Consider the following 15,000-nt stretch of genomic DNA (forward strand, 5'->3'; position numbering starts at 1 on the left):
TTTTTTTTACAACAACCAGGTGTTTTCATGGTCACTATTAGTGACGCTAGCTTTTCTATTACAGGATTGTTTAATTCCCTTGGTGGGATCTGAACTCCTTCCCTGGATTATTAGTTCAAGGCGAGACACAAAGTAGCTCCGTGGGTCAGGCAGCATCTCTGAAGAAAATGGATTGGTGACGATTTGGGTGGGGACCCTTCTTCAGAGTGATTGCAGCAGGGAGCAGAGAAATAAAACTGGGAGAAAAGAAGGGTCCCGACCCGAAAACGTCACCTCTCCATTTTCTCCAGAGAGAGACACAAATTGCTGGAGTACCTCAGCAGGTTACTCAGCATCTCTGGAGAAAAGGAATAGGTAACGTTTCAGGTTGAGACCCTTCTTCAGACTAATGAAGTATGAAGAAGAGTCTCGACCCGAAACATTCCCTTTTCCTTTTCTCCAGATATGCTGCCTGACCTTCTGAGTAACTCCAGCATTTTGTGTCTATCTTTGGCATAAACCAGCATCTCCGGTTCTTTATTATTAGTTCAAGGCTATACATTTTCACTCCAGAAACCTAACTAGTATACTATAATGCTGAAAACATTGTTCATGTCCAAAGTTGTTACATTATATCTTGTTTAATCTTGGAAAGATGTTGTTGTGCTTTGGAATATTACTTTCCCAGTGATGTACCTTTACAATTTAATTAATATTGTTGCTAACGTCAAGTAAGGATACCAAGCTTGGTTTGGCATCAAAATTGATGACCAAATTTCAGTCAATAACTGATTTATCATATTTAATCCTGCATTGTGTAATTAACATGATACTCACTCCCCAGTATCTATCATGCTGTTCCTTTAAGGACTGAAAGGGATGAGAATGAGTTGACTTTTTAAGAGTGAAACTAATATTATCTTGGAGATGGATTTTTACTGTTCATGAGTGTGCTTAATGTATGGTAATTTCCTGGTCTATTTTGTGTGGCTTGACATTAACTAATTACCTCCTGCATATGGATTATGTCTTTTGTGCTATGTGGTCTTCATGGATATGCCCATTATGGTCTCTCTAATCAATATTTAATATACTAGAAGGGCAGAAATGATGCTGTAAATGATATTCAATCTTTGTTTTGTCATTGCTTCCCTCCCCCTCCCACTTCATTACTTCACTCAGATGCTCCATTTCATTGATTATACGACCACAGACATGTTAACAATCAATTAGAAGCAGCCGTGGAATCATCGAGCTATAATGTTGGCTCCAACTGACAAGTCCACTGTTTATGCCGCTCTTTGATGGCCCTCTTGTGCAGTGTAGAAATATTGATTATGATGGGATATGATCTTGGGAGTTTTTGTCACGTGATTTTACTTCTTCTGGCCCCTCATCTAATCTTCCCAAATGGTTGCTTTGTGAAGATCCCTCTCCCCCATCTAATCATGAAATGGACATTTTAGCTCAGTTTCACTTAGAGATACAGCATGGAAACAGGCCCTTCGGCCCACCGATTCCATACCGACCACACTAGTTGTATGTTATCCCACTTTCGCATACTATACACCAGGGGCGGATTAACCTACAAACCCGTATGTCTTGGGGATGTGGAAGGAAACTGGAGCATCTGAGGGAAACCTACGTGGTCTCGGGGAGAACGTGCAAACTCCACACAGACTGGTCAGGATCGAACTGAGGTCTCTGGTGCTGTGAGACAGCGGCTCTACCAGCTGCGTCAGTGTGTCACACAGTTCAGCTTCCAGCCTAAAACGTCTCCTATCCATGTTCTCCAGAGATGCTGCCTGATCTGCTGTTACTGCAGCATGTTGTGTACTTCAGAAATTCCTGATCCAAGTGAATAATGAAATGGTATGGGTTAATATTTAGTTCCATCTTTTCAAAACATTGCTCTTGGAGAAGGCACGCTTTGTAATTCATTCTTTCCGTGTATTGTAAACTGGTTAGACAACACACAAAGCACTTGTGGTGAAGTGTTAGGGTGTTTGAGCTGTTTACATAACTAACAATTCGCAACTGTAAAGGGTGTTTATGTTGGAGAAGTTGGCCTAGAGATTCATCACGGCCCTGAATGGAGGCCGTGACTGCGAGGCCCAGCTATCTTACTTTAGAGTCCAGAAGATAAAGAAAAACGAAGGTAAAGACAAGAGAGCGCTGAAGGGAAAATAACAGCGGAAGTTGTTGGCCGTGCAGATATAAAGATCGAAAATATCGGGAATTATCGCGTTTGCTCACTGCATTTCATCAAAACTAAGGCATTATTGATGTTTTGATGAAATGCAGTGAGCAAACGCGATAATTCCCGATATTTTCGATCTTTATATCTGCACGGCCAACAACTTCCGCTGTTATTTTCCCTTCAGCTCCCTCTTGTCTTTACCTTCGTTTTTCTTTATCTTCTGGACTCTAAAGTAAGATAGCTGTGTCTCACGGTCACCCCGACTGGCACAGTTATTTACAGCTCAAAAACTAACCGTTTTCGCGGTTTTTAACAGGTTTGAAAGTTCGCGTTTTCAGCATCAATAACATGTACTGGAAGTGACGTTTGTACCCCAGTTGGATTTTGCGGTCACGTGGGTGAGGATCTATGATCCAGTGACCTTTCGTGAAATCACCCTATAGCCGCTCCATTCTCTCAGCATATGACAATCCCGCCATGCCGGGAATTAACCTTGTAAACCTACGCTGTCCTTCCTCAAAGTAGGGGACCAAAATTGCACACAATACTCCAGGTGTGGTCTCACTAGGGCCCTGTACAACTGCAGAAGACCTCTTTGCTCCTTTACTCAACTCTTCTTGTTATGAAGGCCAACATGCCATTTGCTTTCTTCACTGCCTGCTGTACCTGCATGCTTAATTTCATTGACTGATGAACAAGGACCCCCCAGATCCCGTTGTACTTCCCCTTTTCCCAACTTGACAACATTTAGATAGTAATCTGCCTTCCTGTTTTTGCTACCAAAGTGGATAACCTCACATTTATCCACATAAAACTGCATCTGCCCACTCCCCCAACCTGTCTTAAGTCACCCTGCATTCTCATAGCATGCTCCTCACAGTTCACACAGCCACCCAGCTTTGTGTCATCGGCAAATTTGCTAATGTAACATTGAATCCCATCTAAATCATTGATGTACATAGTAAATAGCTGCGGTCCCAGCACCGATTCTTGTGGTACCCCACTAGTCACTGCCTGCCATTCTGAAAGGGACCCATTGATCCCTACTCCTAGTGTCTGCCAACCAATTTTCTATCCATCTCAGCACTACCCCCAATACCATGTGCCCTAATTTTGCCCACTAATCTCCTATGTGGGACACAGATAGACACAAAGTGCTGGAGTTACTCAGCGGGACAGGCAGCATCTCTGGAGAGAAGGAATGGGTGACGCTTTGGGATGAGATTCCTTTTTTCTCTCCAGAGATGCTGCCTGTCCTGCTGTTACTCCAACATTTTGTGCCTGTCTTCGATTTAAACCAGCATCTGCAGTTCTTTCCTACCCATTATGGCTGCACCTCTGTACCGCCCTCAGGGCCCTCTGCACCCTTTCTAGTGCAATCACATCCTTAATATACACCAAATTTGAGAATTATAAGCTTGTTGAACGTCAGTGTTGGTCTTGATGTAATCCCCACCCCTGGGTCTGTTCTGTCACTTTCAATAACCATTTCTTTTCTTTCTGAAGGAGGAAGAAATCCCAGAACTGGAGATTGACATTGATGAACTGCTAGAAATCTCAGATGAAGACCAACGCTCCAAACTCCAGGTAAATGCTCACTGGTCGATGACGACTTTTAAGTTTAGTTGAGAGATCCAGAGCGTAAACAAGCCCTTGTGTCCACCGAGTCCGGACCGACGAGCGATCCCCGCACATTAACTCTCTCCTACACATTAGGGACAATTTACAATTTTACCAAGCCAATTAACCTGCAAATCTGTACGTCTTGAATTGAATTGAATTGAATTGATTGAATTGAATGCCTTTATTGTCATTCAGACCTTACGGTCTGAACAAAATTTCGTGCCTGCAGTCATACATACAATCATACAATAATAACAACAATAAACACAAATTAACACCACCACAGTGAGTCCTCCAAGCACCTCAGTGTGGTGGAGGCAAAAATCTTAGGGCTGCAGTCTCTTCCCTCCTCTTCTCCCTCTGCGCTGAGGCGATACCCCACCGGGCGATGGTACAAACAGTCCCGCGGCTCACCGAGCCCCGCAACGGGCCGGCTCAAACACCACGGCCCGGGGTGGTCGAAGCTGCCGCCCTCCAGTCCAACGAACGCAGCCGCTGGCCCGCGGCTCAACCCCGGACTCAGGTCATAGCCGCCAGAACGCCATCCCAGCCACCGGAGCACCGTTCCAGCCCCGAGCCGGATCACCCTCACGTGAGTGCCGTTCCTCCCTCGAGCTGGGCCACTCCGACGGGAGCGCCATTCCTCCCTCGGGCTGGGCCGCTCCGACGGAAGCACCGTTCCAGCCCCGAGCTGGGCCACCCTCACAGGAGCGAGCCCAGGGCAAGTCCTGACTGGCTCTGCCTCCGGAGTCTCGAGGTCGCCAGCTCCGCCATTAGGCCTCAGCGCAGACGGAGGCAGAGAAGGGGGATACGATAAAAAAGTCGTATTCCCCCGAAGAGAGAGACAGCAAGCCCCGTTTAAACCCCCCACCCCCACCCCCCACATAAACACAACCTAAAAAACAAAAACTTTGGAGTGTGGGAGGAAACCGGAGCACCCAGAGAAAACCCACGCAGGTCATGTTGCGAAGATACAAACGGCATAGACAACACCCGTAATCAGGATTGGACCTGGTTCACTGGCGCTGTACGGCAGCAACTCTACCACTGTGTCACCGTGCTGATGTTGGTGAAAGTAGTGGTGGGAAAATTGAGACCTTTATCGGGTGAACAGTGGGCTGGGTCGTCAGTTGTGCAAACAATATTGGATGGTCACCTGATTGGAACTGATGGAATTGCTCTGCTGGATGCCAGCATAGACCTGATGGGTTGAGTACTGTCCTGTAATTCATCATCGTTGAAAACATTAGCGACGCAGTGTGCTGGTTTCCGACGGGAACAGTGACGGACGCACCACACATCTCTGTCCTCCAGTTCCTGCGGACTTCCCTCGCTGGAAGTATAGGATTTTGATGTGTGTGCTTTATCATCATTCCTTACAATGCTATGTACAGTGATCGCAAGTTCTACTTAAGTGTGGATGGCCGTTGGCTTGCTAGGAGCTCATCCGCCCTTTGACAGGTCTTGTTTTTGGTCCTGCTGGGCGTCCACAGATCCCTCCTCACCTGGCAAACCAGGTGGGGGAGACGGTTTAGTCACCGACTATCCAACCATGGAGCAGGTAGCACGGGATTACATGGTACCCGTGGCGGGGGGGAAACTCTCCCCCGACCTGATCGGATGTGCTCGAAACCAGGTCTCTGTGTAATTGTGCAAAATAAAGACACCATATTTTATCACATTTATTTTGCCTCATTATTCAATTCTCACGCTGTCCTGCACATGAGGTACAGGCCTTTCAATTGATACTTTATACAATACAATACAATACAATTCAATTTATTGTCATTTGGACCCCTTGAGGTCCAAACGAAATGCCGTTTCTGCAGCCATACATTACAAACAAATAGACCCAAGACACAACATCATTTACATAAACATCCATCACATTGCTGTGATGGAAGGCCAAAAAAACTTATCTCTCCATCTTTAATGGTGACTGGCAGGTTGGTATGTTCAATTTGATATCGGTGAAGGAGAAATGGACCACAGGGAATATCAGAACCATGACACAAAACTAGGCAGGTATTTTTATGTTGTTATGCTGGTGTCTCTGGCCTGAATTCAGTCTTCCCTTTTTATTACAGGAGATGCTACACGAATGCTGTAAACCCACAGATGTAAGTGAGACCTTCCGCTCTGTAATGTGCCTCTCAAACGCTGCGATCTCCATTTGCAGGGACAGTGTGTGGTGGGTTAGTCTGGGACGTTCGCTGGGTCCACAGTGAGGCCATTCAGCCCCTCAGTCCTGCTTCACTGTTTAATAAGATCACAACTGATCTTTTAATTGGAGTCATCGAGACCCACAATGTGGAAACAGGCCCTTCGGCCCACCTTACCCATACTGACCAACATGTCCCATCTACACTAGTCCCACCTGCCTGCATTTTGCCCTTATTCCTCTAAACTTGTCCTATCCATGTACATGTCTAAATGTTTCTTAAACGTTGCAAAAGCTTTCCTGAACTAACATCATATCCCGGGATTCCCTTAATGTTGATTTTTAACCTTAATATCCTCAATGACTGAATCTCTCATAGCCGTCAAGTAGCTAATTCGAAAAATGTTACTGAAAATATTTAATCTCATTTGTCCTTAACGTCTCTTACCTGTCGAGCCCTACAAGGATTTTGATCGTTTCAATGAGATCGCCCCTGTCTTCTGACTTGTCACTATGAGCCAAATCACCTCATTTGGGTCTAGTAGGATGAGTTTCTTATCTATCTGTACAGTAATAGGTAGTAATAGGTAGTACAGGTGATCGATGGCTGGCGTGGACTTGGTGGGCCAAAGATCCATGCTGTATCTCTAAACCTAAACTAGTTTATTGTCACGTGTACCGAGCAAGGTACAGTGAAAAGCGTTTTGTTGCATGCTATCCAGTCACTAAAGTCCAGCAAACTAAAAATACCATCTGGGTAGAACGGTGGGGATTACAGTCGTGTTCCCTCAGTACTTTACAGCTGAGATCAGAACGTGGATGAGCAAATCCGAGAGAAATAGAATTAAAAAAATCAAGGAGATCAAGTGAAACCTAACCCTCAATGAGCTAAGTCCTGGCCAGTCATAGTCATTCAGCCCCTCTGCCCCACCAAATACATGCCCACCATCAAGGACCCTCCTACTTTAATCACATTTGATCCTCCCCAAATTTCCATCAATCTCCCCCCACCCTCCCTTCCTCCCCAAGATTTAATAATTTATTTGTACACCAGGAGCAATTTAGTTTCATATTTGTCAACCAACTTTGGGATGTGGGAGGAAAATGGAAGGTTCAGCATTCACAGCCCATCCAGTGTGAATCCAAAATAGCACAAGACTGCCCCCTGGAGGTAACCTGCCACCACATTAAAATGCAATCATTGCACAAAATTCAGTGCCTCAACAAAAATCAAATGTGCGTAGGTGTCCCATTGTAGAAGTTTAAGATAAAGCAAACACAAACCCATCTGATTTCCTTGAAGCTCTCCTCGTGCAGATGATCGCATAAACATTCTACAATTCTTCTTTTTATCCTGGATAATTATGTCAAAGGTTAACAGTGCATTTAAATTAATTAGGGATTATCCTTTCAGTTGTTCCTGGGTTTAGACCAGAATACTCACAATGTAAGTGTGGTGGTTGTGTTAAACAAATCATTACCTTTCAACAGGACCTTCTTACAAAATTCAATTTATGAAAAGAACATTAAGGCCCCTTCATCAAATCACTTTAAGATGCTAACATAACTGCAGATGCTGGTTTAATAAAAAAAATACTGCTGGAGTATCTCAGCGGGTCGAGTCGCATCTCTAAAGAACATGGATAATAATAATAATAACTTTATTTATAAAGCACTTTAAACAACTACAGTTGCCACAAAGTGCTGTACATGAGAACTCATGAACAAAAAGCTATTACAAACAATTAAAAACCATTAAAAACCGTAAAACGAAGGACTATAAAAAACACACTAAAAATTAAAAGACATTAAAAGCACTAAAAACAAATTTTTAGGCAATGTTTTGGGTCAGGATGCCTGTACTTTCTTGTTTCTATATTTTACTGCTGCACTGGAATAGCTCAGCAAGGTATACCTACCCTGAAGAAGTTCTCCTCTCTGTGACGGGAGTTCAGTGAGATCCCCTCTCACTGTGATTCCTGCTGTTCTCCTGTTCTTCAACCATGTTCTGATTTGGAGTCTGAAGAAGGGCAGTACAGTGGCACAGCGGTTAGGGTTGCCAACTGTTCCGTATTAGCCGGGACATCCCGTATATTGAGCTAAATTGGACTGCCCTTGTCCATTATTTGACTGCTACTACCCGGTTCGAGGGGACTGTCGGGTCGGAGCGCCGCGTCTGTCACCGCCTCACTCGTCCTGACGCAGTGCAGCCCACGGAGTGCAGCAGCAGCTCCTCGCCCGTGGCCCCGTCGTCCGGCAGCTCGACCAGCTGTCTGACCTTTGGACCTTCGCTTACCGCCGACACCACCACCACCCCTCCTTCTCATGGCCAATCATCGGTTCATGAGTTGGATGGGATGCCGGACTTTGCTAGTGACGTCGCGCGCAAATTCTGGCGCCCAGACCAAAACTCCTCAGCTGGCCCGCCGGCTGGGCTTTGTGTGCAGTCCAGCACCTGGGCCAACTCATCATTCACCCAGCCATGGCCGAGTCGGTCAACAAATTGCCGTCGGGAATTTCTCCCTTATTTTGACCTTTTGTCCCTTATTTGGGAGTGAGAAAGTTGGCAACCTTACAGCTCCAGAGATCCAGGGTTCCATCCTGACTAAAGTGCTGTCTGTACGGAGTTTGTATGTTCTCCCTGTGAGATACGGGTTTCCTCCGGGTATAGACACAAAATGCTGATGTAACTCAGCGGGTCAGGCAGCATCTCTGGAGAAAAGGAATGGGTGACTTTTTTGGGTCGGACCCTTCCTCAGACTGAGTCAGGGGCCCTGCTGTATCCATGTGCCCTAGAGATGTTGGCTGACCTGCTAGGTTACTCCAGCACTTTGTGTCTTTTTTTTCTCTTTAAAATGCTTGTGAACATTGTGGAAATCTCCACCCCCCTTGTATTCCCAGCTTCCACGGGCTCCTGCGCACCCCATGCTTCAGGAAAACAAAGGCTGATTTCCATTTCTTTCTCCATTCTATGATTTAGGATTTTATCAATGAGCTGCTGATTAGAATAAAGGGCCTTCGGAAAATGTCCGTCTCGCAGAAGAAATGACAGTGGGGTCAAGCACGGAAAAACAGAATTGCAGTAGCGGAGGCGAGCGTGTGGTCAGACAAGCCCTGCTCCAATCTGTCACACAAATTACACCCTTTTTTGGTCAAATGAAAAGGAAGAGGACCAATTGCAAGACCAAAATCTCTGAAGCATCATGTGCTGGGGGATTGAAGCCCACATATTTGTAAAAAAAAAAACGGAAAACGAGCAAAATATGTTTGTGGTTATTTATGACTTTTTTTGTTAAAAGCGTTAATAAATGATGATGTTTAAGTGTATTGTTGGCTACCGTTCAAAAAATGTGTACTTTGAACCATTTGGTATTCAATGTCTTTCGAAAGCTGCACACACAACCTCAGCTGCTCCAGGGACTTCAACCCACAGAGCGGCAGCGGCAGGGTGGTACAGCGGTAGAACTGCCACCTTACAGCACCAGAGATCCGCGTTCGATCCTGACTGGATGCTGAACAGCAAACAATTTCTGTTAGGTGTATGTAGGGTCTCACTCACACTACAAGTGGAACCACGTGCAGATTTGTTTGCCATATTGGGAGAACAACAAACACTTGGAAAGTGACAAGGAAGGCTTACAAGAATGGTACAAGGCCAAGATGGTACAGTGGAGCCATTGGAAGGATAGTCAAACAGAGTACAAACCAAGACATGGTGCAATTGGACCGAGTGCCTCGGTTGTAAATGGGTGGCAGAATCTGGGGGAGATAAGTGATTGGAGAATTATGCCATTCAGCCCATTGAATCTACTCCGCCATTCAATCATGGCCGATCTTTCTCTCCCGCCTAACTCCATTCCCATGCCTTCTCCCCATAATCCCTGAGATGATAGGATTGTGGCGAGAAGGGAAGATAAGGAAAATTAGTGTGGCAATGGCATTGTTCTAAGAGCAGGCAGTGACTTGATGATCCGAACACCTTCTTTTATGTTGTAGGAAAATATGATGCTATCTTTTCAATATTGAGTCCAACAGCCTGTTGCCAGCATGCTGTTTTGATTGAAATATACAGCATGGAAACAGGCCCTTCAGCACACTGGGTCCACACTGAACATCGATCATTTCTTGATTAGAACGGGTGTCAAGGGTTATGGGGAGAAGGCTAAAATATGGGATTAGGAGGCAGAGATCAGTCATGATTGAATGACGGAGTCGAATCGATGGGCCGAATGACCTAATACTAGTATAACTTGTGAACACTAGTTATATGTTTTGAAGCAGGTACTATGACAGTGTTTAAAAGACATTTGGACAGGTAAGAAAGATATTGAGGGATATGGGCCAAATGTAGGCAGGTAGGATGAGTGTCAATGGGACATTTTGGTAGGTATAGACAAATCAGGTTGAAAAGCCTATGCTCTATAACTCTATCCCACTTTAGCATCCACTCCCTACACACTCAGGGTAACTTACAGAAACCAATTAACCTATAAACCCATGCATTTTTGGCATGTGGGGAAAAAACAGAGCACCCGGAGGAATGTCACGCAGTCACAGGAGGCAACATGCAAACTCCACACAAACAGCACCCAATTTTAGGATCGAACCTGGGTCTTTGGCGTTGTGAGGCAGCAGCTCCACCAGCTGCATTTTTGGTGAAACAGGGGTTTCATAAGTAAAATTGTAATGTAGCAATTCTAAACAAAACAGGCAATAAACTCACTCCATTACATCAACGGGAGCCTGCACAGGCCAGCAAGCCACAAGAATTTCCCTAGTTAATACTGTCAGGTGAAATATTGTAGACTTTAAAAAATAGGCCTGTGTTGTGTGGGAGAAGGAAAGCTTTCTACTTCCAAATATAGATGGTCTGCATACTTAAATGGAAGACTGGTAGGTGGATTTAAATCTAGTGATAGGACCAAAAGGCTTGGATAGAGAGGATGTGGGATGTTTCCACTAGTGGGAGAGCCTCAGACTAGAGGTCATAGCATCAGAATTAAAGGATGTTTGTTTAAGAAGGAAATGAGGAGGGATTTCTTTAGTCAGAGGGTGGTGAATCTGTGGAATTCTTTGTCACAGAAGGCTGTGGAGGCCAAGCCAGTGGATATTTTTAAGGCAGACATAGATACTCGATTAGTACAGGTGTCAGAGGTTATGGGGAGGAGGGAGAATGGGTTAGGAGGGAGAGATAGACCAGCCATAATTGAATGGCGGAGTAGATGATGGGCCGAATGGCCTAATTTGCTCCTATCACTTATGACCTTATGAAGTGTGAAGCTTGCTTGTGGGGAGTGTAATGGTAATTTATGATAAATTGTAGATTATTGCTTTGTTTGGGCAATGGAGAGACCTTGTAGTGTGCATTCATGGATTCTTTAAATCGACTAGATGGTTAAGAAGGTATAAGGGAAACTTTCCTTTATTAGGTAAGACACAGAATATAAGAGAAAGGTGGTTATTCTAGAACTGTACAAACACTTGTCAAGTCATAGCTCAAATACGACATGCAGTTTCAGTCACCACATTACATGAAAGAATGGTGGTGGAGAGAATGCGGAGGGCGGAAGAACTGAGGGCGGAGAGAAGATTTACAAAGGTGTTACCAGGGCTGGGAAATGTTAGCAATGGGAAAATACCGGATGTCAGGGATCTAAACGGAGTAAATCTGAAGGACCTATTTTTCTTACCCTTGGGAGAAAAAAAAGTAATTAGAGGAGAAATAGTGTCAATATGAGACTGAAACTCACTGCCTCTAAGGACAGCAGACGCCAGAAGCCGTCAATACATTTCAACAGAGCATAGTTTTTTCTGGATGTGGATCGGATGCTGGAAGATGAGATTAGGTTGGGTGGTCTGAATACCAGAACAGACACTAGGGCTAAATGATCTCATTATGTGTTGCAAACATTCCATAATTCTATCGGAGAAATAACGCAGCAGGTCGCACAAGGCTGAGGTTTTCAATGAATCATTATGCCGAGACCATGGGCTGATGGGCTTGAGAGACAATCCAGTGCAATTCTGGAGACAAACAACACGTGGGGAGGTAGGGAAGGGACTGAAGATGATCAGGAAATATGATGGCTTATTAATCCGGGCGGGCAGTTTTCTGTTCCTTGCAAAGCAGATCATCACATGTTGGACAAAGTCAGTTCAGCTTTCAGTGGAGACGGAAACAGCTGCGATGCTGTGAATCTCTGCACAACACTGTTTGCAACATCAAATGAGTTATTTTAGTAAGAATTTTACATCTTTTGACCATTAAAGAGGCCTGCTGTAACGACAACATTTTATTTGACACAATGTTCACTCGTTTATTGGGCAGTGGTTTGGTACAGTCTTCTCAATGTGAGTACGCCTGCCCTTTAAACTACCTCACATACAGCAGAGGAACCCACAGCTCTAACTATAAGGTGCAACAACAATGCCTCCACACCAGTGGAGCTTAAAATATAGCTAGGAATATTCAGCGGGTCAGGCAGCAACTGTGGTGAGGGACACTTCCTGACCCGACAGACAATACCAGCGTTTACATTTTTTTATTTTTTTTCAGATTTCCAGCATCTGCATTTTTTGTTTTCGATTTCTATACAGCTGCGGGGTAGGGGGGGAGAGATGGGGGGGGGGGGGGTTGGAGAAAGGAGAGGCAATGCACCTTTGAATGTGATCCTAATGCTCCCCGCCACCCTTCTGTTCACCCAACACAAAAATTTGGACTCTCAGCAAGAAAAAGCAACAAGGTAAGTGAAGGCAGATGGTGAGACCCAATCCATCTAACCAACGCGGCAGATTCAGCCCCTGCTCTCCCTGTGGGAGTGTCTGAGCAACCAAGCATGACTGAAACCAGTAGGTAGCCGTGTGTAAACTGCACACACTGACCCATAGCCCAGTGCTCAGTGGGGAGGTATTGCCAATTCTAATGGTTATTGGCTTCAACAATATGAGGGGGATCACTCCACTCCACACTGCAACAACCTTGCTTCCTCCCACTAAACTCCAGGACCTGCCTAAATAATTTTCCTTTCCTCAGCAACAACACCCTTTTGTACATTCACAACAGGGTTTACAATCCAGAGGACGCCACCTGCTCAATTTCGGGAGGGCTGGAACAATAATCAACCGTAAAGTGAACCTGACTTTCAGCGCGAGTCCATACCTATGATCCCAGTGGCTAAACTACTGCAGTGAATACCGGAGCTCGGGAACAAAGTGTGGGAGGCCTCGCTTCTCCCCCGTGGAAACACAACAGACTTGTTCCTTCATTCCCAGCGCGCGACGTGCTCCTCGCCTGGAAGCACAAGCGATTCACTGGTTATAGTCAAAAAATGTATTCAATTATTAAAAATATTTGCAATGCAATAAAACAAAACAGAAGCCCACCACTATAATACAAGACACACAAATATACTAAATAAACTACTATACAACTATATTACAATCCTTATTGAGGATACATTCAACCCCGTGCGGTGCCCAGCGGTCCCGGAAATCCCCCCAGGTGCCCGTGGACAGCGCATAGTCCCTCTCTAACCCCACCCGGGCACGGATGTAATCCTGGAAAAGGGGCAGGCAGCCGGCTCGGGCAGAGCCCTCTTCTGCCTGGCGCCATGAATCACGGATGGCCAGCTTGGCCAGGCCCAGGAGCAATCCAAGCAGGATATCTTCGGCCCTACCCTCTCCCCTACGCACAGGGTGTCCAAAGATGAGGATGGTGGGTGAGAAATGCAGCCAGAAGGAGCAGCCCCTTTAGATATTGGACCAGGGGCTGCAGCCTCACTCCATGTACTCTTCTAGCCCGCAAAAGTGGCAGGCAGGCGGCTGGTGAGTCTGTGAACCGCAAGAGAAACAGGTTGCAGGGGAAACCCATCTGGACTCAGCAGGAGCTCACTGGATGCCGTGAGATATCTTACACTCTGCTCAGTAGACAGGGGCAGCCTCACCACTCACTGTCCACGGGCGCTGCAGGGGATTTCCAGGACCGCTGGGCACCGTGGAGGGTGGAATGCATCCTTGACAAGGATTGTAATATAGTTGCATAATAGTATATTTCATTATATAAGAATAGTATATAAGAATAATAGTTTAGATAATTGGGTGATTTTGTACCATGGTGATGGTTTTGTTTGTTATTTTTTGTATAGTAAATATCATTTTTGTAAATAGTTGATAACAATTATTTTTTGGTAAAAAAAGAGAAGGCAGGTCCCCCTTTTCTGGGGTTACGTCTGTGCCCGGGTGGTACTAGAGAGGGAGGAAGCACTGTCCACGGGCACCCTGGGGGATCTCCGGGATGGCTGGGCACTGCGAGGGGGTGGAACGCATCCTTGACAAGGATTGTAATATCGTTGTTTAGGAATGTAACATTTAAGAATATTTGTTTAGATCATTGGGTGACTTTGTATTATGTTTTGGTATTGTTTTGTATCGTAAATGTTATTGCAATAATCCATTAAATTTATTTTTGTTAAAGAAAAGAAAAATTAAAAAAAGGCAGCTCCATTGCCACTGGGAGCCTCAGTCGGTCTATTTAACCCAAGCCTCAGGTAGAGCAATCAACACCCAAGTTGGTCTGTCAGACATTAGCAGGAGTGATACCGAATTAGCCAAAATTGACACTGAACTGGTGTCTCCAACTAGATTCATGAATTTAGTTTAGTCAGAGCATGGAATCAACCATCTCGGCCCAACTTGCCCATCTACACTAGTCCCACCGTTAAGACTTGAGAGATACAGCCCGAAACAGGCCCTTCGGCCCTCCGAGTCCAGGGCAACCGGCAATCACCCCGTACACTTGCTCTATCCTAAACACCAGGGACAATTTACAATTTTTAGCAAAGCCAATTAACCTACAAACCTGCAAGTCTTTGGAATGTGGGAGGAACCCAGAGCACCCAGATAAAGCCCACACAGTCACATGGATAACGTACAAGCTCCTGCAGTCAGGATTGAACCAGGGTCTCTGGCCCTGGAAGGCAGCAACTGTACCATTGCGCCACTATGCCACCCCTGCATTTCCCCACATCTCTTTAAACCT

The 15,000-nt window shown here is 45.4% G+C and overlaps 2 protein-coding genes across 2 annotated transcripts in view; one reads left to right on the forward strand and one right to left on the reverse strand.

Annotated features, from left to right (window-relative positions):
* The window catches only part of LOC116976834 (protein phosphatase 1 regulatory subunit 14B-like), a 52,812-nt gene extending 43,522 nt beyond the window's left edge, over positions 1-9,290 (forward strand). Inside the window, exons 2-4 of the mRNA XM_033026805.1 lie at positions 3,686-3,766; positions 5,890-5,922; positions 8,944-9,290. Of these exons, the coding sequence (XP_032882696.1) occupies positions 3,686-3,766; positions 5,890-5,922; positions 8,944-9,012 (183 nt within the window). The 3' untranslated portion in view covers positions 9,013-9,290. The remainder of the gene's footprint in view (positions 1-3,685; positions 3,767-5,889; positions 5,923-8,943) is intronic.
* Positions 9,291-11,369: 2,079 nt separating this feature from the next.
* The window catches only part of LOC116976835 (C-type lectin domain family 18 member A-like), a 50,428-nt gene continuing 46,797 nt past the window's right edge, over positions 11,370-15,000 (reverse strand). Inside the window, exon 12 of the mRNA XM_033026806.1 lies at positions 11,370-13,254. Within this exon, the coding sequence (XP_032882697.1) occupies positions 13,226-13,254 (29 nt within the window). The 3' untranslated portion in view covers positions 11,370-13,225. The remainder of the gene's footprint in view (positions 13,255-15,000) is intronic.

This window comes from Amblyraja radiata, chromosome 9 (genome assembly GCF_010909765.2).
Source record: "Amblyraja radiata isolate CabotCenter1 chromosome 9, sAmbRad1.1.pri, whole genome shotgun sequence".
Classification (NCBI taxonomy): Eukaryota; Metazoa; Chordata; class Chondrichthyes; order Rajiformes; family Rajidae; genus Amblyraja; species Amblyraja radiata.